At 44.0% G+C, this 25,606-nt stretch overlaps 1 protein-coding gene across 1 annotated transcript in view; it reads right to left on the reverse strand.

Annotated features, from left to right (window-relative positions):
• Positions 1-15,297, reverse strand: part of EGLN1 (egl-9 family hypoxia inducible factor 1) — a 34,564-nt gene extending 19,267 nt beyond the window's left edge. The window contains exon 1 of the mRNA XM_069010266.1: positions 13,915-15,297. Coding sequence (XP_068866367.1) covers positions 13,915-14,829 — 915 coding nt within the window. The 5' untranslated portion in view covers positions 14,830-15,297. The remainder of the gene's footprint in view (positions 1-13,914) is intronic.
• Between the last annotated feature and the right edge of the window lie 10,309 nt (positions 15,298-25,606).

The raw sequence follows: 25,606 nt of genomic DNA on the forward strand, positions 1-25,606 counted from the left end.
AATTACTGGTGGACAGACAATGTACAGTGAAATGAAAGGAAGATGAAGCAAGCAGACACCAGAAAGAATGGCAACACTGACAAAAGTCTGCATTATTGGAAGGGGGAAAATAATGCCAAGTATCACAAGAACTAAGGAACAAATCGAACAGCAGCCAATTCTAAAAATTCTAGATTCCAGATTTCTGTACAGTCAACTTCCCCTTCAAGTCAGCAAGCAATCATTTCAGATTTCAGGATTGGCAGAAATAGTCTTTCAGGCAGAGACCATATTGAAAATAAACAACAAATCTCCTAAAACATGTATCTAATATTGCACAACAACGCTAGATAGCAGTTTCTAAATAGGAAACTGCACTTCAAGAAATTATCTGTGGGCAGCCAACCAATTTACTAATTTCTACTACGTGCAGTAGATGGCCCTGTATCTTTATACTAAAGACACTACCGATCCCAAAACTCTTTTTGTATCCTAAGTCACACCTGTTTGGAGACAGGCAACCAAGAAGAGGAAAGCTGATTGTGAAGCCAGAGAAAGGCTGTAGAGAATAACAGTGAGGAAGGGGAGGAGTGGACAAGGACCTGTGGACAGTGGATGCACTTGCCAACCATGTGCTGCAGTAATGAAGGGAGCAAGTCCCACAGCACGGGTTTTAATTGCCACTGCCCTGCTACTAACCCCATGAAATCAAGCTGCGAGCACTAACGAGTGAGATACCTCAGCAGGCCTCAGCTGTAATTGCTTTTGGGTGTCTTCTGGCCTCTTAATGAACCACACCACAAAACATCTTGGACACCGGAGGTTACTCTCAGCACACAGATTTGCAACCAAAGATAAGAAAAAAGCTGCCGCTCCACGCACAGCACCGCACCGTGCTCACACCCACCCACTGCGTGCAGAAGGCCACTCCCATCATCTGTACTTCAGGTAAAAGGTTCACATGGACTGGCCTTGCAAAAGCTACCTCTACCTCTTTGAATGGCAGCTCTGCCCTCCAGCCTGTCTAGCAACTTATCCCTCCACTTGGCACACACAAAAATCACTAAAAAGACCAATATATTTTATTCCCAGGATCAATACAAGCAATACTATACAGCTACCTCAAAGACAATGAAGAGTTACTCCAAGAATTTACTTCCTCTGTAAAGACAACCCTTAATTAAGGGTTCCCAAACCAAGATAACCCTTCCATAAAAATGAAGGCTAGATGACAAAAAAAAGTGTAACAGATTTTTCAGAGGGAAAAAAAATCTCAAAGGGACTCCATCTTCCCATCACTGGCAAATTCTGTTCCCCACTGAGACCCTAAAGAATTCCATCACTCCCTCCAGAAAGCTGTTCCCAAAGGGAGGGGGGGCAGAAGGAAGGGGGGGGTGGGGGTGCATTGGAATTTTCATTCTTCAAAGGCAAGTTTTCTCTGGGGTTTTAATATGGAGCTATTCTAAGCTGAATTGCAGAACTTGAAGTCTCAATGGTGAGGAAGCATCATTTATTACTAGCTTTGTCTTTCGGTGGGTGTGTTCCTTCAAAGTAGCAGGATGTGAGCGTAGAAAGAGTAGAAGACACTGTAAAAACTAGAAATCTGCAAAATTCAAGTTGCTATATGAGACGACTAAACTGAATGTAAAGCTAGTTGATAGGATCTTCATCTACATTTCATGTCCTGCAGAGGAATATTATTTTTCATGTTTACAAGGTCCTTTATAAAGCTATAGGACTTAAGAGGTAAAAATAATGTGTGTTTATCTTATTACCTCCCACAATATAATTTAGGCATAGCCTTGGCTCATGAGAGAGACAACTCCCATTTTCTATTTTCACTAAGGAAAATGACAAAGTCAGGACTCCAGTATAGGAACTTCTGTGTTGTTCTTGAGTCTGTGCCAGGTGTTAGGAGGCCTTCAAGAGTCATTGCATGTCATTTTGTCCAAGCTACAGTGGAGATTTAATACAAATTTACTCAACTCATTAATTTTAATGCAAACATTAGACATTTTTAAATATAAAGCACTTTAACCATGGATCTTACTTCCAAGGCATTTCAAAATAATGGAACAAGCAAAGGAAAGACCAATAAAATAGTAAATTCCAGTTGCAACTTCACTACAGGAAACTAACCTCCTTTTAGTGAAAAATGAGATGTTACCAGCAGGATTCCCACAAGACCTGTACGATTCCTGTGTGACCTGGGAAAAGGGGATGAAGGAGCAGCATGATCCTGTTTACCTGCAGAACCTAAATATGCTGCAGCCCATCCTAGCCCTGGCTGCAGAAAGGCACACAGAAGGGTGTAGAATGATACCAACTGCCTGGACAACAAAATGGGAGGTGAAATTCAGGAAAGAGTAAGTGCAAAGAAATACCCCTTGGGGGAGAAAAAAAAGCTTCTTTATACAGTGATGTCTTCTAAACTGGATAACATCACTTTAGGAAAAAAAAAATTACTAAATACAGGCTGTTCTCCCAAGAACTTCATCTCACCACAGCAGAGGAGGCAACTAAAGTGTCATAAAACACTAAACAAGGAAAGGCAACATCACCCTGTCAGCATACAGAATCAGGATATATTTGTACATTAAATACTGTGCTTCTGCTTGCCTTACCTCGATTAGCAGAACCAGGAAAGCTGCATAGAAGTGCAGCAGGAATAACTAGAATCATGGAACAGTATTTTATTGGATAAACACTACAAAGACTACAATTCTTCAGTTTAGGAGGGAAAGCGTGTCAGCCAAAAAAATGCCTGCAAGCAAATGCCAGACTTTTTAAAAGAGAATGAAAAGTAAAGCTACTGGGAAGTGAGTCTTCACAATACAGTCTAGGAGACACTGAAATCACCATCAGTGGGTTTTAAACAAAAGGAAGTTCCTTTTCCATCTAATCAAACTGCAGGACTCGCTGTTACAGGATGTTGCAGAGGCCAAAAGTACAAATGGCTTTTAAAACAAGATTACATAAATTAATGGCAAATGTATCCATCTATCTGCACGTATTACAAGCAGTGGTCTAGATACAACCTCTGGCTCAGAGCTCCTGGATTGCCAGAGGTAGATGGTATACGAGAACATAATTTTATATACACTTTGAAGCCTTATATACACAACAATTATTGATTATTTACAACAAATACCAATAGTATAAACATAGATAACAAATCCTTGTGTGAAACAGACATTTGATTAGGAAGAACTCCCACTGAGCAAACATGAGAAGGCAGCCTGCTAGAACCTAAACCAAATTAGCCAGAGTGCAAAATGTGTAAGCTTCGAGCAGAGTGGGTCTTCAGCATCTGAACAGTAAGAACAAATGGTTTTAAATTTTAGGGGTTTTTTATAGTAAGAATGGATACTCCTCAAAAACACTTAGCTTTAACTTACAATTCAAGGCCTAGCATCTAGTTCCTACAGAAGGCCACTTCAGATGAACACAACTCCATCTGGCTTCAATTTCCCAGTAGATATATGGTATGGATGGCCAAGCTGACATCTCCCAAGAGGCACATGGCTCTTATCTCTCTAACGCAGTCCTTGCAGAGGACAGGCCATTGACAGGGTGCCTGCAACTGCTGTACCTGGCACAGAGCAGCAACTGAGGCAAGCCTTGTCCTCTGCACCCCTGCTGGGGCAGCCAGCCTCTCTCAGCACCTGTTCCTTCTCCCTTCTCCTTTCCCTCAACACAAAAGGGACATACCACTGCAGAACAAGGTCCTCAGGGGAGCACAGGCAGGATGGAAGAGGGGAGGAACAGCAAGTTTGTGTGGAGAATACACAGGAAAGAAAATTACTAGAAGGTAGATGGAAGAGGTAAGGACTGTAACTTGAGAGCTGCAGGTTGTTGATTTATTCAACAGCGTGGCAAAATACATAAGCTTGACTCTTATCAGTTCAAATGTTCCCTCCTCACACTCATATTTTTTAAAATGGAGTGGGTGGCATTTTTCGTAAGGAAAATAAAACTGAAATGTACCAAAAATATTGGCCAGATGTTCGTTACAAATTTACTACATAAATAAAGTAAAAATACGCAAAATATTCAAGCAAAGCACTTTTTGGTAGTTTATGGCTTTGAAACAGCATATTTCATTTTTCTGTCTGTCTTGCAATAAAAGGATAACTATACCTGCTGCACTATGCCCTCTCAGTACAGAAGTGGCCCCAAAATCATATATATTATATAAAATAATTTTGAAGAGAAAGTATGAATCCCCTATAGGTAATTGATTTTAATTTCTTATATCAGTCTTGTGAAGTATACACATGCTTTGTATCAGCAAGCTATGCTAGGAAAGGACTGTGCTATGAGCATATGCACATATGAATGGAAAAAACAGGCAATTTGGGAGAAAACAGGAAAGAGGCAGCAGCACAGACTTAGTAAAAGTGACCCCTGGATGACCAAAAGGGATCCAAGGTAGGAATATTTCAAACAGTTACATTACTGGCATATTTGACCACAATGATCCTTTAGGGAGCAAATGACCACCAGCAGAAAGACAGACTCCTGGTAACTTCATTCAGACATGCAATAAGCAGGACTTACACTGACAGTGCCATTGCTGGAAAAAATATTTTAACAGATTGCAAAATTTGGCTTGTTTTGTATCTCCTCCATTTCAAACGGCAGTATTTTTTTTCCATGGGACGGTCGAGGTTGGCAGGCACCTCTGGAGATCATGTGGTCCAGCCCACTGCTCAGAGGTGGGTCACCCAGAGCAGGCTGGGTGACCAGTGATCAGGTTTTGAGTATCTCCAAGGATACTCCACAACCTCTGTAGCAACCTGCTTCTTCGGTTCGATCACAGTGGAAAAAGCATTTCTTACATTTCAATGGAATTTCTTGCATCTCAGCGTACCCACTGCCTTGTCACTGAGCACACTGCTGCCATGAGTCTGGCTCCCTCTTCTTCACTCCTCCCATCAAGTATCTGTACACACTGGTATGGTCCCCTCACACCTTCTCCTCTGCTGCATGAACAGCCCCAGCTCTCTCAGTCTCTCCCAGTATGACCTGAAAGAGCAAATCCACCACTATGAACAGTGCTACTGCCTGGCTGATGTGCTGTCATAGAGGGGCTAAACATACACAAATAAGGTTAAGCCAAACAGAGGTACGATTAAGCCAGCATCTATTTCACTGGGCATCATCCAGTGTGCCAGCTGAAAAGGAGTCAGTTTAAGATGCCCTTATCAACTGGCCACAGTTTCCTTTCTCACAGCAGTAAGGCTGCATGCCAGCTGCCTGAACAACAATGCAGCAACCACCGAAACTGGAAGGGCCCAATGCCTTCAGCAGAGAACAGACCACACACTGTTCGAATACATCAGAAGCTGTTGAGGGATCTTGGCATCCACGGCAAGGTTTAGCTGCTTGAACAGATGCTTGAACAGGACAGAGAGCAGCAACAAGAGAGATACGTTATTAACCAACTATAAACTGCTTTGGAAACCTTACACGTGTTGCATCCCTGGATTTTTTCACAGCACAGAGAACTTAAACATATGAGGATTTCTGCCTCAAAGTTGTGTCAAGTTTTTAATCTATAGCAATTTAAATTCCACATTATCACAACAGCCAGGCTAAACTATTATGGAAACTTTTTTGCTTCAATTGACTAGTAACTTCAAGACTGTTATAACTATATAGCTGCAGCCTTCTGACCTACTCAAGCAGGAAGATAACAGACCCTGGCACATCACAAGGGCAGCAAACCATGGCAAGGCTAAGCCCAGTAGAGAATCCTGCAGCCTCTGCCACCTCACCAAGAATTTCAAGCTATCAACAGAACAAATTGATGTGAACTGATAATTCAAGCTCTTCCTGGAAACAGATTTAAAATACCTTCATACAAAAAGACAATCAAACAAAACCCAGGAAAAAAACCAAACCAAGCAAATACATATAAGCCCCTAAAGTCTTCAGCTGTTAATTGCATTTTATAACTTTACACTCAATGCAACAATTCCTTCACCCTGCTAGGACTAAAAGGAAAACCAGGTTTCTGAACTCCCTCAATGCATTCACCTTTGTATCATTTTCAACATGTTTGTTTTTGCTGAAAAAAGGCAAGGCAATCTCAGGCTCTGCTCTCACCGCAGCACATTGGGGTGACATAGCAGCATCTCCTCAAAGTTGTACATAACTTCTACAGTCCAGAATCCTTCACGGTCAAACTATGTGCTCTAAGCTGGTCTGAGCCTAAATTAATGTGTAAAATTAATCCTTGGGTATTAAATAACTTTTTTCTTTAGGCCCCAGTAATTACCCTACAGGTATGGCCTTCATCTCTTTGTCAGAGCACTAGGCACACAATGCATCAATAACCACCGTACCTCCACACAGACGTGCAGACACGCACATTTCTACCCGATTCCTATTTATAACACCATACACTAACAAAAATACTCTCAAGCAGTTTTAAGTTAAGTACCAAAGAACAAGAAAGTCTTCAAGTGTAAGCAGCTGTTACGTGCATAAAAGCATTGCTCTGTTTTTGACAGACACTGCCCTGGAACAGCGAGTGGATTTTGACCTGATGCTTACGGCTGCCACTTACCAGCTAATTCTGGCACAAGCCTGCACTGGAAATATGCCTGACCACCCATCATTAACCAACAACCTTCAGAAACTCAAAGACGTTTACAAGGATTTAATCAGCACCAAATGACTTTTCCAAAAAGCCTCAAAGCCTAGAATTAGTCCTCCTTCTGAAGGGTCTAAATAGCAAACCACAAATGCAGAAGACAAAAAGGGTATCATAAATAATGATTATTTCACTCAGTAGTAACTGCAAAGTCAAATAACTCTACTGTTCTATTCACTAAAAATACTACTTTCAAAATACTGTTTTCTTAGAGTTGTGTAAAAAACATGCCAATGATAAAGTACTTGAATTGATATAATCTGAGTATGTTGATTTCCAAAAAACACTTGTACAGTCCTTACATTGTCTGCAGTCACTCCCCCACTGAAAAGTAACAAAATACAGCAGCACAAGAGCCAGAGAGCCCCACGAGTGTCCTACTGAAGAATTCACTAATCAACCCACTCACAACAGTCCCAAAATTAATTTTTGAACTGAAAAAAAGCGCTGTCTTTGTACAAGAGCTCTCCAAGGAGCCTAAAGAGAAACTATTTAGTCTGCGGATGGGCAAGAAGAAATTTTTGCTTTATACAGAGTATCTGTTTCCCTTTTCTAACAAGTTTCCTTTCTGCTGCAGTAGAAAGCCTTCATTTAAATTCCAAGTACGCTGTGTACATCCCTACAGGTACAAACATACATACTAGCACCCAGTACAGAACAACACAGGAGCAACTAGAAAGACAGCATCCCGCAAAACTCCAATAGCAATCTAGCCTGTTCAAGCCAAGAGCCATCAGATATTAACCAAGACAGGCTAAACACAACTGAATCACAAATATAACAAACATGGTAAATACCACAGAAGAGAATAATATGCTGCCCTTTTTTTTTTCAGGAAATAGCTAGCAGCCTATTCAGAAATTAAGCACCATCTAGAAAAAAGGAAAACATCTCTCAACCAGCCAGTCAAGGTTACTGATACAACTAACCCAGGGATCTGAGAACTGATGTTCAGACAGTCCTATGACTTGGCAGGACATCACTTGCAAAGAATTTCAGTCCAAGAGGCCACAGGGAAGGGAAGACAGCTCTTCCTCTCAAGCTGTACAGCTATGATGAGAAGCATCCCGCTTGATTCTTAGGCAGTATTAAATGAGCCCATTCTGTGCAGAAGAGACAGCACAGAACATCAAAGCAGCAAACTGGTCAAAAAATCATTGATATCACTGACAGGAAAAAATTCATTATCCACAGCGTACTGAAATCACTGATGTGCACAAACTACAATGTTACAGGTTCCTTACCTCCAGAACAGTAACAACTAAAAAACATGAACTCCAGTTACAGTCAAAAAAGGCTTGGAAAAGCAAACAACAAACCAACCCAGAATTTCATACAGCTATCCTAATGCACCAGGCAACAGAGAGTAAATGAGCAGGTCATGAAATGTGAAATAGTACTGAAACTTCCCATATCAGACAGAGCCCCTGAAGAAGAACAAGTGCTGGAGCTGGCACAAGGGGATGGGGCTGACCAGGGACCTTCCTTACCAGCAGCAAACAGTAGCAAGCTGCAGCACACTGCTCATGGCAGAGGATGCCAATCCAGCTCTGTCTTGAAACAGGGAAGTCAAGAATGTCTTTGATGCTAATAAAACTCTAGAGTAATGGATAGGAACAGCCGATAACTGTAAGCGTAGGTTGGTTTTGAAGCTGGGAGTGTAAGGGAAATCAGTTTTCATCTGGAGAAAATATGTTTCCACTGTACATGTTACATAGGATCACCTGGTGGGTAGACAAGCAAAGTTGCTGTATAAAATTGTCACAAGAAAGATTCTTGGAGGACAGAAGAATGCATTTCTGATAGCAAGAACCAAGCCTCACACTGAACACAAAAGTACAAAAAAAAACCAAAAAAAACCCCATGGCTAGCTAAGATTTCTTAAACTGTGTTTGAATTTTCAAGGGCAAATTTTGGGAGAATCAGACTCCAAGTGCTAAACTAAGGCTGTAGTTTGGCAAACACTTTAAACTGGCATAAATTTGCATTGCTGCTGAAAGAAAGTCTCCCCATCTGCCAGTCCCCTGTGCCAGCACAAACATCCGAACACTGAACCAGGAGCACTTCTTTTGCCAGTTTATTTTTCAGATGGATCAGTTCCCCAAACCAGTTCACAGGATGGCCATGTAAATACTTGTGCTGGCAAAGAGGAGTGACTACTTCTCCAGCAGTGCCAGCCCAAAGTGTTCATTGAACTACAGCCTAACACACAGAGGTGTGGGGAAGTTCTAGCAGTCACAGGTGCTGCTCCCCACCCTCAGACACACTGTATTCATACCACACTTCAAAGTTACAAACACCACACAGATGCCCCTCAGAAACCAGCATATCTTTGTCATTTTCTCTAGTAGGAGAACCTGCCAGACTCTCAGCAATGTTAAAGTTGGCTGTAAACAAGATTCTTTTCTGGATGCTGCTGTGCTTCTCAATCAAAAGATCATCTGCAAGAGAAATCCCAGTCAGTCTTCCAATCATCTGCTCCACCTGGGACCCAAAAGGCTTGTACATGAGGAACAACAAATGAAAACTACAGTCATCACATGTCAGGGCTCTACTCCAATAGGGATTTAAGAACTGTGTGTGGGATGCGTATCCATGAATCACCACACAATCCTTCGCTGACCGGCACACTCATCTACAAGAAAACAACATCAACAGAAATGCTGCTGTCAGGGGAAGAACAGATAAGGACGAGCATTGGTCATATTCTGTATCAAGGTCAAGCAACACAAGTGAGTACTGGGAGACTGAGAGAGACCTAGCCACACCTTCCCCCAAGTCAGTGGCAAATTCAAACCCATACATGAGGAACTAATTAGATCAGTAAGTTTTCTACCAAGAAATAAATTCAAGGTGTGATAGTGAAACAATCTCCAGAATGACACAGAAGGATCAATGTAATTGCACATGCCACAAGCAAAATGAAGGGAAGCACCCCGCTTTACAGACATTCCTAAGCCCAGATCTCCAGCCACAGCTCGCAGGTTCTTCAATCAGGGCAGGACTTACCTAAGCTGCACACCTGTATTTCTAAATTTGGCCAAACTGGAACACCTGTGCTCGCTTTCCTTTCTTCTACCAGAGTTCTGGCATCATCATCACTTTCCAGTATCTGCTTGGTTGCCAAGTTCTTATTCCCTACCTCTTATTTTTTCATTTGTTTTCTTATTGCCACACATGCTCAAAGTCATATTTTGCAGAATAAGATATAGTGGAAAGAACACCCATAAACCTTACTTTTTCTTGGTAGCATTAATCCAACATGTTTGTAGAAAAGTTGTAACATAAATAAGTGGCAAGAGCAGAGAGCCTCTTCTGTCTAGTTTATAAAAACGCTAACAGCAGGGTATGAGAAATCCACTCACTCTTGGAGAATTATTTTCTGAAGAAGCATTACTAGCTTTGAAAGAATTTGATTTAATAGGGCACAGTCAGACTAGTCTGAATCCAGAGTCCCCTAGGTCTTCAGAAAACTCCAGGATCTCCAGAGTAAGAGATGAGCAATTGCCAGGAAAAGCAGAAAAGCAAGTTTTGCACATGTTTGCACAATGTCTAACACATAAAGCAATTTTTTAAGCTACAGGTGGCTGAGAAGCAGTGGATGCCACTGGCCTACTAGTAGAGAGAGGAGAGCATTAAAATGCAGCAATTTGAACAGGATTGATCTTCTGACAGGTTTCTAGGAGTGGAAATGAATGAAAAACTAAAGGGATGTAACAGGGCCTGTCAAACTGTCTATTTAATGTCCTTCCAGTAAAAGGCAGGGGGTAGGGTTTAGGAAATGGTTGGCACTGGGTGGAATGGCAAGCAGAAACAGGGATAGGCAGATAGATCAAATGTCTGGTTATATGGTGATTATTAGGAACCCAGTCCACAACTGGGAAGCTGCAGCATTACTCCAGGACCAGCTTCAGATCAGCAGAGTCTGCAGTACAGGAAAGAAAAAGCTAGCAAAAAAATCATAAACCTACCCCCACCCTTAACCCCTTCTTCATGCTCCATATGGGGAAGGAGGAAAAAACTTCTCACCTGGGTGAGATTCAGGATGATTTCTTTTCCTGATTTTGATGAGCAGGTTTTTACCTCCACTAGGTATGTAGGAAAAGGACAGGCAGGAAACAGAAATACATGCATGTACAAATGTGGCAACTGATAAGACAAAGGAAAAAAAAAAGAGAATTTATGAAAATATGAAAGAAGAAAAAACTAGAAAATAACAGGAAGGAGAAAGACACTAGAGCTCAAATATGCAAGTATGTGCCACCCTCTGCTAGAGAAAGAAGGAAGCAGAGTCTGGAAAGCAAGAGAACAAAAGCAAGGAATGCAGTAAGTCAGGACTTCCAAGATGAGTAAATAGTTAGCCATTCTCTTATACTTGCTGTTGTCTCCACACACCTCAAAGGCACTTGGCTAGTTTATAACTACTACTGTATAGATGTCTTTCAGGCTGAAGAGCAATTTGCTGACACTCAGGACTAGGTAGAACCACGTCAGTTTAAGTAGATCAGTTCTAGGTAGCCCAGGTAGTCTAGAGAAAACACCTATCAGAGAGTTTAAAATGCAAAAATCTCAGGTCGCTCAGAAGTAACATTCTACCTTATTTCATGTCCTTTACCTTAATTGACTGGCTCTGGTGAATGTAAATCAGTTTGAATTAGATCCTATTAAGACAACATAGCTTTTTCCTTGACAGGCAGGTTTACAAGCCAAGAGATTTAGGCTATAAATCTCAGACCAATTTCTTCTTGCTTTTTCATACAATGCTTCTAGACAGTTTATAGAAGTGATAGCAAGTTCAAAGCCAACACCACCAGTGGGCTACAAGTTATATGGTTACAATACAAGTTATTTGAAGTGATACTCTAGGTATCATCTGCTTCTGTTTATTCAACTCTGAGGTAAATGTGTGAGAGTGAATGACAGTTTTCATTCTGCTTTTGCTGAAATTTTAGAGAACTGAGCTCTCCTGCACACTAAAAGCACTGACTTTCGTGGGGAAATAAGCAAGGGAAAGTGAGAAGACAAAGTAATAAATTTCCGTACCACCAAGGAGTAAAGTACTGTGCTTTTACTGATCCGATTCCTGCACTTGTTCTGATCCCCCAAAGAGAGGGATTTCAGCAGTGACTGAAAACCAAGTGGAACGTAAAATACAGTAGTCCAGGAATTACATGTGTGATTCAGGATTACAACTCCAAAAGCCCTTTTCTAAAGCCCCGGCACCTATTCTTTACAGAAGCATACCACTGCACATAAAAACAGATGCAATATTCCTTTATGCTGCATAAAACTGAAATCTAGAAAAACCACTGATATTTTTAGAGTGCAAGTTTGAAGCCTTGAAGAGATTTAAGACTGCCTGAAACATAAGTTGCTTAGAAAAGTCCTGCAGGGATCTATGAGGACTCTAGATCATGTTCCCATTGGAAAGTTTTAGCACAGTACTGGTTCAACTGAAGAAATGCAAAGACAGCATTACAAAAAAAGAAAAAAAAATTCCCACCCCCTTTTCCTTATCATGGGAGTTTCCCGTGCCCTGAACAAATCCAGGGCTGTTTTTTGCCTTCCAGTTTCTCCCTTCCTCCCTCTCGCAGCTTCCTACCAGCTGAGATTCTGCAGCTGCAGCAACAACAGTCCATCTGTGACAGTGCAACCACCTCGGCAGGATGACTCCTACCATTTCACTGGCTTCCTTATGCTTTAACAGAGGTAGCAAAGTCTGAAGGGGCTTCACCCCTCTTCTTTTTTTTTTTAACTGAAAAGATACTAATGAATATTCATTACTAGCTCTCTACCAAAGGCATGAATTTTATTTAAAGGACTGGAAGGGAATCGCAAATTAGGCTAATACAAAGGGAGATTTTGACTCAGTTCTCTAGTCTCGAAATAGAGCTAAGGAGTAAGATTTTTGCAGAAAAGTGGTTTGATGACAGTAACATAAAAACTCTGCCCAAAGCCGCCCTGCTCCACTGTGACTCCGCTTCCTGCTGCAACACCATTGCCAGAGTGCTGCACTGTAACTCACGGGTTTATTGTGCCACCGGGGCACTCGCTCACTGATGCGGGTCTCCTGCCCACATTTTTAAGTCCTGCACCTGGCAGGCCACATCCTGAGCCAAGGCTTACCAAAACCCGGCCTATTCATGCGAGCCTACTAACGCTTCCACACTCTCCAGCCAGCCCCCTGCTTCCCGAAGCCCATCAGAGCACTGTCACCCTGGTTTTTTTTCGGGAGTCCACGAAAGAACTCACATTTCAATACTCATCGCCTAGCGGATAAGCTTCCAGGTCAAGGGGTTTTTAACAAGACACAGGCATATAAACAAGATCACCGTTTTTTCCTGCTTTGGAAAAGTGAAGAGGCAAACAAACCCTTTCGCACCTTCCCGGTAGAGAGCAATCCCCAGGCTGACCGCGGGACAGCGACCTGCCCGTCAAGGCTGCGGCCCAGGCCGGCTGGGGCTGGGGGTCCCACCGCGGCCGGGCGCGAATCACAGAATTGTTGGGGTTGGAAGGGACCTCTGCAGATCATCCAGTCCAACCCTCCTGCCAAGGCAGGGTCACCTCGAGCAGGCTACACAGGAAGGCGTCCAGGCGGGTTTTCAATGTTTCCAGATATAGAGACTCCACGAGCTCCCTGGGCAACCTGTTCCAGTGCTCTGCCACCCTCAACGTGAAGAAGTTTTTCCTCTTGTTGAGGTGGAACTTCTTGTGTTTTAGTTTATGGCCACTGCTCCTCGTCCTGTCACTGGGCAACACTGAAGAGGCTGGCACCATCTTTTTTACATCAACCTCTGAGATATTCACATATGTTAATGAGATCCCTTCTGTCCTCTTTTCACTAGACTAAAAAGGCTCAGCTCCCACATTCTCTCTTCAGGATAGAAATGCTCCAAACCCCTAATCATCTGCGCGACCCTCTAGAGAAAGACAAGGAGTTTCTTTCGCGTACTGAGGAGCCCAGAACTGGACACGACTCGCAAGTATGAGTCGGCTCCGGGGAGCGGAGCGGCAGCGGGAGCACACGCACAGCACAGCCCCGCAGAGACACCCGCACAGTCCCGCAGGGACAGACAGACAGACAGCCGGACGGACGGACGTGCGCACACGCACGCAGCCCCGCAGACAGCCGCACACGTGCGCGCACACACGCCCGCTCCCGGGGAAGCGCCGGCTCCGCCGCCTCGCTCCCGCCCCCCCGCCGCAACACCCCCCCGGCTGCAGGAGCAGGGGGAGGACGGGCACCGGGGGTCCCAGCTCCCTCCCTCACTCACTTTCGTCCTGCCGTTGATTTTGTAGTTGCCCAGCTTTCCGTTGCAGTGCCGGATGAGATCGTCCATGCTGTTCATGAGGAGCCGGATGGTCTGGCATCCCGGCTCCTTGCCCTCCACCCAGGTGATCTTGTCGCCGCGGATGTCCTTGGAGGAGTCGCTCTTCTGGCTGACGAGCTGCCCGTCGGTGAAGAGGCCGGTGTGGTGGAGAGCCCGCACCTCCTCGGCCACCAGTCCGCCCAGCTCCTTGCCGAGGAAGTCGTCCACCACGCAGATGCCGTGCTTGTTCATGCAGGGCACGATGTACTCCAGCGCCAGCCGCTGCGGCACCAGCGACTTGGTCTGCCCGTTGGGGCGCAGCGCGGCCCCGCCGGGCCCCGCCTGCACGCCGCCCGGGTACAGGTTCGACTTGTCCCGGTACAGCAACACTGCCTCCCCGGAGGACGACAGGGACTGGGCCGCGGCCGGGGCCTCCACCTCATCACTGGCAGCTGCAGCGGCAACGTGGTTGTTGGTCAGCGGGGCGGCCTCGGCGGCGGTCTCCGGGGACGGCGGCGCTGCGCCCTTCCCGACCCCCGCCCGGCTGCCGCCGCCGCCCGCCGCGGCTCCGCCGTGGGCGCGGGGCGGCGGGGGGTGCCCGCTGCGGAGCTCGGTAGCGCCCCCTGCTGCGCCAGTCACCGCAGCGCCTCCGCCGCGGCAGATGAGCTTGTGCTTCTTCCAGTCCTGGCGCTGGTGCTCCTTGCTGCAGTAGAAGGAGCTGCGGCAGCGCCCGCACCGCAGCAGGTTCTCCATCTTCCCGCACAGCTCGCAGTACTGCCGGTCCCGCTCGCTGCTGCTGCTGCTACCGCTGCTGCTGCTGCTGCCGCTGCTCTCGCCCTGGCCGCCCTGGCCGGCGCCTCCGCCGCTGTCATTCGCCATGGCGCTGGCGGTGCCGCCGCAGCCCCGCTCCGCCGGGTTGTGTTATGTAAGGAGGCGGGCGGGAGCGGCGCTAACGCGGGCCCCCGCCCGGCCGCGCGGGGAGGGAGCACTCACTGCATCATGGCCGCCCGGCTCCGGCTCCACCGCCGCCCTCCGCCTCTGCCGGCCCGCGGCCTCCTCCGGGGCGGCCGGGGCGCAGGGGCCCGCGCCACCCTCCCTGCGCCGCTAACGCCGCTTAGCGCCGCCTCATCGCTGCCCCGCCGGCGGCGGAACGGCCGAGGGGGAGCAGGGTGGCGCGGAGCGGGGCTGCCTACCGCTCCCCGCCGGCCTCTCTGCCCGGTGCAGTACGGGCGAGCGCGGCCACCGCCTCACCCCACCGCGCCTCCGCCGCTGTGCCGGGGCGAGGAGGAGGAGGCGCCACTCCAGCGACCCACTGTGCACGTACGCCACTTCCAGCCCGCCAGCGCCGCCGGCGCGTCAGGCGGGCGTGGCCGGGCTGGGCGGGGCGGGGCCGGGCCGGGCCGGGCCGGGGCCGGGCGCGTCCTCCGCGCCGCTGCGTGAGGGGCTGAGGGGTGCCGTGTCAGCCGTGGGGCCCGGCACTGGGCGCACGGACAGGACTCGGGCCGGACTGGCCACTCCTCCCGTGGGGATGGCGCCCTTCTGCCCCTACGACAAGTGCGGCCTTCCCGGCAGGGACAGTGGGGAAATTGCTGGGGAATGTCACCGGTCTGGTGACAGCTGCCGGGGGCTGCCCCGTCGTCGCTGGGCAGGTCGCTAATGTGTGGGTGCCCGCGACCCCAGTAGCGAGCTGCCCCGCTGCCCCTCCGGGGTGTGGGCCTGCCGCAGGTGAGGCGGCACCGTGGAGCTGCGGGTGACATGGAAGCTGGGCGCTGTGGCTTGAATGACAGGCAGGGTGGCGGCGGTGGCACCCGGCCACTGTGGAGGGACAGGTTTGTCACTCCCGTAGGCCCCAAAATATTCCCGCCGGATAGCTGGTAGAGCGGGAGAGACGTGCTGTCTCCTTCATAAATAACACGTGGCTTGTGTCCCACCTAACTCGGTGGTAATGAAGGCCGGAGCTAGGCTGATTAGAAAAAGCAAAAAGCAGGAAGAAGGAGCCAGTCGATGTAGCTGCCAGAATAAGGAGAGGCCAGGAGTTGTGGCCTGTGCTGTGATGAACATGGCAAAGTCCCTGACAGGAAAAAGGAAGTTCGTTTGGCAGAGCAGTGCTGGTGGAGGGACAAAGGTCTCAGCTCAGTCACGTCGGTTGTCAGAAGCCACATGTGGACCTGGACTCCTGTGAGGTGATGTTTAAGCTTCGACTGATCCGATTAACCGTGGCTTTGCTTGCATGTGGTATAGTTTAGGAAAGTGGAGTGTATTCTTCTGTTTCCTGCAGTACTGCCCAACCCGGTGGTCGGTGCTTCAGAGCCGTGTGGTGAGGTGGAATAAGAATTCCTCCGGGGTTGGATGTTCTGCCGCCCATCTTCTCAAAGAACCATTTGGTGAACAGACAGCAAATCTCTGCTCCATGGGCTGGGCTGGTGAGACACAATGCATACCGTTGGTCTGCACTGCCTGTAAGTTAAGCAAATCCATTCTAAAGCTCAAGAAGTGTAAAATACGTGTGCCAACATACAGATCTTGGTGTGGAAAGGGGAATCCTCTGGTAACCCAGAGGCTGCCACAGGATTTCACGTGAGTTTGGATAAGTGACTTGTTCTCTGCCACTGTAGAAGACGAATGCTAATGCTTTTGCTTCTCACAGGCTTTTGTGAGGCTTAAGACTGTAATATACTTGTATTATAGTGAGATGACTTTATGTATGCAGTTAAAATGGTTTTGTTCTTATCATCTCTCCTATAGAACTGGATTTAAGATTGATTGGCATAGTAATAGGACTTGGAGGAATGTTAGGCACTGAGTGTACTATATGAAGAATGTAGGAGAAACAAAATGTGCCAAGGCTACAAGTGCCTGTGAAAAATGAGAAGGAAAACCAGGGTGAATTATCAGAAAGGTAGAAGGAGTACTGAAGGGACAAGGTCATGAAAGCCCAGTGGATAAAATTTCAAGGTGAATATGACTAGTGAGCTCCAAGGGTGAATTAAAAACAACAACAACCACCAAAAAGAAAAAAAAAATGTGGCAAATGAACTGGAAGAGATGGAAACTAAAAACAAAGTTCCAGATTAGTAATTTCTTTGTGGTAAGGGCAGAAGGAAGTGGATTAAAAACAAGTTTTAAGTCCAGAGCATTAAGTGGACAGATTTTTAATGTAGGCTTAATGAGAGTTTTTCCTTCAACTATAGGTATATGAGGTATGTCAAAAATACTAGGCTTAGGCATTCCTCTTGTTTGCTTTAAAATGAGATTAATTCAGCTGATTTCCTTGAACTTGCAGCATTGTTAAACTGGCTAAATGAGAAGAGAGTCAAGGTTGTTATTTTCAAAAACTTGAGAAATGCAAACAATGGTGTTCTGCCAGATAGAAACTGAAGAGTTAAAGATCTTTTGCATTTGTTGTGTACTCCTTCAGCAAACATAATGGAGATGAAAGTCACAGACTTGAAACTCAATCATCCAACCATGAAACAACTAAGAAAAGAACCAAGGCACAAGTATGGTGCCTGGCTAAAATCTAATGATAGTTATTAATTTACAGGCTAATTTGGCTTCAGAAGTCTTTTGTTCTTTCCCTCTCTTTTCCACATGTCTTTTGGGATGCAATTAAAGGTCTTAGTATTCACATTTGCTATTGTGCTAAGCTACTTCAGGTTGTCTTGACATCATACTGTTTCACAGCGTGGTCAACAGAAATACCACGTTCTACAAAATCCACCTTTGGGTGTATGAAGCATTTGCCTTATTTTATTGTTACAGCACTACATCAGTGGCACAAAACAACTCGATGAAAGTTGTTTTACAGTGACAAAGCTGTGTTGGGTAGCAGTGGTGGTAAGGAAACTCAGGAAGACAATGAGTATATGTTACAATGGTGTCTGCAACATGCTAGAAATGTTTTCCTAGCATATAAGACCCTATTCATTGCCAAAGACCTTGTTCCTTAAAAGACAGTGTAAGGACAAAGCACAACAAAAAGCAACATGTGGTATACAAAGTAAAATGACCAATATGATGGTTGCCAGAACTGAAGAGGAAGGGACTTCCTTTTCTTTCTTTTCAGCTGGTTACTCTTCACTTGCTCCCTAAAGTGGCCTTTCCAAGATAGCTAATTTCTTGTCTGTCAGTGGATGTTGGAAAAGAACTTTACCGGTGACTAGGTAATGATGAGACATACTGCTTTGCAGAGAATGCAGTGAAAAGTCTTTAAAATTAAATACCAGTCATAATGAGGATGTTGTGGGATAAACTCAGTGCAAGGTCATAGTTTTTTATCACCACTTAGATATGGATCTGATATGTTTATTAGAAAGGGAAAAAAGAAAAGGTTGGTCAGTGAATAACTTCTCTGTTTTTATTAAGTAGTAATAATAGCTGCATTTATACCATGCTTTAGATGGCGTACTGCAGCGCTGAGATTATACAAACAACCAAAAAAGAATCCTTGAAGCCCGGGGAGAAGAGGAATGCAGAGTAGCAAGATTATAGAAGGTTACAAAGTCAGTTTAGAAATAAATTTGAATGAAAAGTAATCTCATGTTGAGATAGTTTTGCTGTGAATGGGGAAAAAAATTGCTTGGACTCCAGGCTAAGTTTTTCATTGCTGCCAGCAGGCCTCTTGGAAGCTACATGTGCTCCTGAGGTAGGTGGTAGTGTAAGGCGTCAGTGAGACAGATGCATGTCCACAACAGTGTCATAATTAAAAGTCAGAACTTGGGGGCTTGTAGCATTTGCTCTCTTCCACCCAGACCACTGCACCATGTTCTTCAGCCTGACTGCTGGTATTCCACTTAGACCATTATTCACTGGTCTCAACAGTGCCATTTTTCAAGCTTGCTTTTCATACTAGCAAGTGAACTGTAACAGGTTTGCAGCTTTTCCAAAGTGAAGGAGAGAACTGTTTGTCTGAGTTGGATTCTCTGTTAAAGTCACTTCCTTTCTAATCAGGACAAAGTGTACAAAGTACATCCACAAGGCTATGCAAGTGCTCCTTTGTTGAATGCATGCTCTTTTCCTGAGGTATTCAAAGGGTTAGGATGGTTTATTTGTCTCCCAGATACCTCCCCTGGCCCCTGTTTCTGCAAAGCAAGGAAAGGGTCATCCAATAGAGGTGATCTGGAAGGTGGGGGGGTTATTGCCCTGCAAGACTAGTGCTGACCATTACAGAGGAGCACATGACCAAACACAGGGTCCCCTCAAATCACTAGGGCAGCATAACTGAAGGGGTCTCAGAAATTTTCAAGATCCAGGCTTTGATATACCAAGAACTTGGTATTTTCCACAGTATGAAGTGGCAAAGGGCACTTGGAACAACAGAGAATTTGGCTCAGAGCCCTGAAAATGATCTGCAGTACCCTGTACCATCTCTCATCCTGCTTAGTGCTTGTTGATGCCGTTGTAGAGTTTCCCTAAAAGTTTTTGCTGAAATTAAAGTAATAGAATAAGTTGGTTGTCACTGAATATCAGAATGGTCTAATGTTTAAAAGAAAAAACCTTTCGTTATAGTCTGAGTTTATAAGTGTTGGACTAAATTATAAGGAGTATTCTCAATTACTCTATGTAAACTTGTGTTTAATACTGCCTTTAATGTTATGAGATTCCTCCAGGCTGTTTAACTAAAATTGGTTTTCTTGTCCCTGAATCTGTCTGAAATTATATGCATTTTCATATCTGGGAATATAGCCTATTTTTATTACACCAAAAATATGGTTAGGGTTGATCCAGAGATATTTATACATGTTAAAATTTTTGTCTACTGTAATAATTTTATTCACATTCAAGGAAAATTATTTATGCTAATGAAGTACAGAACAATGGCGTTTTTTTTTATTTTTAGCTGAAAATTCTGCTTCCATATGTCTGTATCTGTAAAGCTGTGGAAATGCAACATAGCTTAGAAAATGCTCAAGACCAACTCATTCCAATTTTGTCCTCATTTTCAACTTTGTACCATGGAAAGTTCAAAACCTTTTTTTCACATTGTTTGTGAGATTTCTCCAGAGGGAGTATTTCTGGCTCTGGTTAGAAAAGAACTCCCTGTCTCTCTAAAGATTGACAATTATGTACATTTTTTGGCTCTAACTTTAGCAAGCCAGCAGGCCCTCAGGGTGCTTAAAGTCCAGTTATGAACAGAAAATTACTTTCAAAGAACATTTGTTAAACCCATTTGAAATTCATGCACTGATACAGAAATAAGCAGTTTTGGGGGCAAAAAAAGAGAGAGATTCCTGTTTTATCTGTATGTAGGTCAAACTTATCTGAACTGCTCCAGAAACCTCTCTTGATTTTGGTGCAGACAAGTCTTCCAGAGTGAGAACAGGTGACTCCAACATAAAGTCCAGCGCTTCATAGCACCACAATCACAAAAAGACCTTTTCATTCTGCATCTGATATGTGCTTCCTGCCCCTCTGTCATCATGATTCAGCATGGTGACATGCTGAAAGATCATTAAGGTGGAAACAATGCTGTGCAGTGTTAGGATGATGTGACCTGCCGTGATTATTTTGTGTGTACCTGATTTGCTGCACATCATATTTTCTCTTTCCTCATCTTTTGGCTGCCAGGCACGTAGTTCTTACTTCTGCCAGTGCCTGGTTTTGTATTTGGAAAAGGGAACAGGGATGCCCTGAGGTGTAGGCAAGGACAGTTTGCTCTCTGCCCCTTGGTTTGGGAAGCTTGAGAATACCTCGGCTCATGCCTTGCAATATATCGTGCCATTTAATGAATTACAAAGTCTCCAGTTGTTGGTTTTTTTTGGTTTTTTTATTACCTAGAAACAGTTACTCAGAGCTGAAGAGAAGAACTCAAGAACTGTTCCTGAAATTATGAAGACATATTTGTTAAAAAACTGGACATTTTATCATTGGGTTGAAGATGCAGTTTCCTTTCCTTTTCTCCAGATAGCACAATTTCTGTTATCCCTAAACTCTTTTTCTTATGGAGGCAGTTGTACAAGTAGGGGAGATTCCAAGAAAACAGTGAGCTTAAAACATTTGCTGCTATGAAAGAAGAGACCTGTCTCAGTAATTTAAGAGAGGAAGGAAAAGATAATAGTGAGTGAGGTTTTGAGCTGATAAGACTGACTGGGTAGTATTCCTCAGTAACACTTGGTGGTTTGATTTTTGTTCTTTCTTTTTTTGATGAGGCAATTTCTTGAGAAGAATGGGGACAGGCTTCGTTTTTGTTTTTCAAGTGAACAATGGTGTCCTCCCTCTTTTCTTGAACAATGGGGATAAAATATTATAGCTCATGTTTTGTTAAAACTATCAAGAATGCACATCTGTCCTGAAGAGCTCACCTTTCCCAGGGCTGGCTACAGACACACACACACACACACACAAGCACTGTGAGCCTGAACCCCAAAGAGTCACCACAATCAAGGTGGACTCAGTAGCATGTCTTCTGTCACTACCCATTCCTCCTTCTGCCAGGACAATGCCTGTTCCCATGCTCCCCTCTGATGCATAATACAATGCAATGTCTGGTGCTCTCCTGCCACTGCACCCCTCAGTGTCTACCCCATCCCAAGGGCTTTGTGATGTCTATTCTTGCATTTCCATTCTTCCCAAAGACATAGGATGTTACTCCATGCCCTTCTGTTTGCCTTCATTGCTCCTCTTGTGCCCTTCTTCAACGCCTTCTTCAGTTGCAGCTCATTTAAGACATGGTGTTGAGTTGCTGCCACCAGAAAGGATGGTTCTATTCCCTCCAGAGCCATGCTCCTTGGCATCACTCTTGGCAAGCCCTTTGGTGAGTCAGTTCAAGAGAGTAGTTTTCTGTTGGATTAACAAGTTGGATCAGTTTACCAAGTGGTTTGATGTGGTGTAAGAGAGGGTGTGGACCAGCAGGGCCAGGAGTTGGGGAGGGAAAAGCAGGACCACCCAAGTCAGAATAGTAAGCTGACTCAGTCACGTCATGTAACTTCAGTCTTATTTACTTCATATTATGTAACTTGACCCATTTCTACTTTCTCTCTGACTGAGAAGCTTTTCATTTTGAAACTGTATTGAGGGAATCAGCAGATCCAAAGTGCAGGATATTGTATACCAAGACAGGATAATGGCTAGTGTCACCTGATACTGCTATCTAGGGATGCAAGGAGAGGTGTTTCAGGCTATTGATGGTGCCAACAGCATGCCAGGGACTCAGATTTTGTTAAGTTTTTGTTTGTTTCTTTGTTTTTCTTTTCAGGTTTTAGTAGTTGAAAGGTTCTGGCTATTGATGATACTAGTTCTTGACATTTTAGAATTGAATAAATATGGTATTAAGACTTGTGATATTGATGCACACTCATTATGATAGTGTTCTCTGTCTTCTTATTCTTCCTATGCTAACAAGCACAACCCTCTGTGCAAATACTCTTTGACTAATACCAGAGTAAGGTATTTCATCATGTTTTAAAGCACATCCCAAGCAACTTATACCAAGGACAGATATTTACTAAGCCAGGAATGCTAGCACTGGATATACAATAATTTGAATTCTCATATTATGAAAATTCTGTCTCCTCCCTGCGTGATCTAAACTGACACTATTCATTTTACCTCTCTCAATGGGCATTCAGATGGCACAACGCTGTTCGTGAATCCACTGAAACATAATGCTGGAATTGTACATTGGAGAGCTTTTCCAAAGGAGTACCAAAATATCAAGTCCTGGAAAATTTAGCTTACAAGGATTTTGTACAAACGCACAGCTGAATTTGTATCATTAACATCCTTGTTTTGTGTTCAGAGTGATAGTATGTGCTACAGAGTTGTAATTAGTGCTGGGTTGTGCCTGAGTCTTGCTATCATTCTGCATCAGTTTGTCACTGTTAGAGTCACCTGAACCTGTTCCTTGCTCACCCAGTTAGCTAATTAGTGACCTAGAGAAAAGGTGGCATGTATTGGTACTAGAAGAAATGGCTTTTCGTTTTTATGGAGAAGCAAAAACAGGTCAAGAATTTGCTGCTTCTTCATCCACTTACAGTGCAATGGAAGATGATTATGCTTATCTTGTCAGGAGGTGGATTTCACTTTTTTTCTTCCTTTCCTGTTGCATTAGGCTTACATTTCTCCCTGGAATTATTCTCTCTTTTTTGTTCTTGTTTTGAGTGTGTTTTGTTATTTGTTCATTTGTTTGTTTTGGGGTGTGTATGTGCCCTCAGATTGTTGGTAATAGTGGGACCACGTTCAGGAGTTTTCATTAAAAAGCAGATTCCTAAAAAGGATTTCTCAGATTAGAACTTCCTCACTGTGTGATTGACTTCTAACTGGAGGGGATAGGCAGACAATAGATGAAGATTCTGTCCTCACCTATTTACCAAATTGTTCAAATGGTTGAAATTTGTGTGGGAGGCAACACTCCTCCCTTTATGCAAACACATCCTCCAGTAAAAGCCATGTGCTGTGGGCAGAAGTAGTCAAGGGCTTGCTGCCTTTTTCTTTTTTTTTTAATAAACAGCACCTTATCAGTTTGAGAGGCTGAGCATGGCTAGGTCATATATGCACAGACTCATGTTTGCGGATATGCCCATCCTGTGAACCCAGCCTGACTCCTACCTTATTGTAGCTACAGCAACCATTTCTCCACTATTTTAAAGCATATTCTGTATTTAACTTGTGACATGAGTAAAAGAAACGCTGAGTTATATCTTTGTGGAGCAACATGCAGCAGCGCATTTGTTAATGGAACCTTGTTTTTGATTTCAAAATATCAGCCCCAATCTTTTAAGGAAAAAACCACAGCACAAAGCTAAAAACAGTTTTTCCTCTCTGTTATCTTAAGATAGCACTGAATCACAGACTTAGGACAAAAATCAACTGACAATATGGGTTCATGCTAGAGAATCTGCCCCAAGCATGCCAGGAAGAAAACTTTTCAGAGGTTCTTAAATGCCAATGTGTAACATCAAATGCATGCCTGGTGCACTATATACCGTACTGCAAAGGTTTAGTGATTGTTCAATGCCAGGCAAACCTCTGAAGCAAGGTCCAAGCTTGTTTCCCTTTGTAAGTTTTCAGAGCAGCTAAGTGGATGCTCTTCCAGAAAACTCTCTGGAAACTTTCATCTAGCCTCAGTGCTCTATAAATAGAGGAGGTCTTCATCCCTGAGGAGGTTTTGCAATGTCGTTGTGTGGGGGAGTGCTGAGCTCCAATGGAGGCAGAGGAAGCAAAGTTGTGGAGCAGTGTGGTGGAACCGGGAAGGGGAACAGGAACATTTTAAGATGAGGTGTGAGGACAGGTTGAGAGGAGAATAATTAAGATGTAAGGCTCTTCCCAAAAAATGCATGTACAGGGAGAATTCCCTTAGATGCTACATAGAAGCTACTGCCAGCAATGTGGAAAATGTAGCCACAGTGACTATCAGCTGCAAATGACAAAAAAAGATACCTGCCCCAATCAGTCAAGAAACACTCCTGAAGAGGGGATCTTTCCACAACAAATGGAGAAATGATTTCACTGGGACCAGTGAAAACAGCAATACATGCTGTAAGAAATGCTGTAGTTTACCATGTAGAAATTATTCAATTGCTCTGATGGACTGTCACGAGTGTGATAATATGTGACAGGGTAATCACAAACATAACTCTGGACTAAGTCCCAAGAGCAAAACACTTGGAATTTTGTTTCTAAAAATATGTAAATATAGAAGTAAACCAGGTGATTGTTACAGAAGCTAGAAGAATCTGTCCTAACACTCTCCATTAATGTAGGTCCCTTGATTGTGATGGCAGATGAAAAAGCATTGTCTTCCAAAATTTTAGCTACAGTGTATTTTCCAAGATTTAGCTACAGTTTAAATATGAGGGGGAAATTGTGTTTGGGTAAAGTTTCATGTATTATTTTCAAAAGAAATAACTTAAAAAAATGGGATTGAAAAAAGGAAAATTTCACTCTTGATTTCTGATAGCTCAGCCTCATGGCAATATCAAAATCTTGTATATGCTACATTTGAAAGAGGCATACTCCATTACTTCTTTGGTTACTTTTGGGGGAAAAAAATCTGAAAATATAAAAAAGAGGCTTAATTTTGGCTAAGCTCAGTAATTTGGAGTGAACAATGCTAATTTTGGAGACGATATTCTGTCTGCAGAAGAATGAAAAACGAAAGCAAACTATTTTCTTGCTGACAGATTGCATATTGAACACTGTTCTATAGATAAGTTGTTGTTTGATCTCGAAGACCTTTGATATGCAGTCTTTAAATGTTTTTCTTCCTGCCAGCAGAGTTTCAGAGTTAAGAGAAATCTTTATTTTGTTGATGTAAAAACAATATGGAAATAATAATAATAATATAGGAACACTGAGCCATTGCCCTACAAGGCTATCATTCCTCTGCCTTCCTGAAAGTGTCATTCAGCTACAATTTCTTTAAAGGTGAGGGAGATGTGTTTTCTGTACCAGAACAGTACTTACTTCTTTCAGTGTGCTGAGGTTTTATGGTAGAATTTTAAGATCAGACCTTAGACGGGCTAGAATGTATGATACAATGTGCTAATTGTAAGATAAATTACAAGGAGAAAAACCTCACAAAACCGAAACTGGTGACAAATCACTTGGTTATGCTTGGCTTCTAAGTAATCAGGACAAAATGTACAAATGGGAGAGGATTTCTAACAATGTCACGCATTAGCTCCCAAAAACTTCCCTTTGCTTTTTTATTCCAGTG

The sequence above is a fragment of the Aphelocoma coerulescens genome, chromosome 3, assembly GCF_041296385.1.
Source record: "Aphelocoma coerulescens isolate FSJ_1873_10779 chromosome 3, UR_Acoe_1.0, whole genome shotgun sequence".
NCBI lineage: Eukaryota > Metazoa > Chordata > Aves > Passeriformes > Corvidae > Aphelocoma > Aphelocoma coerulescens.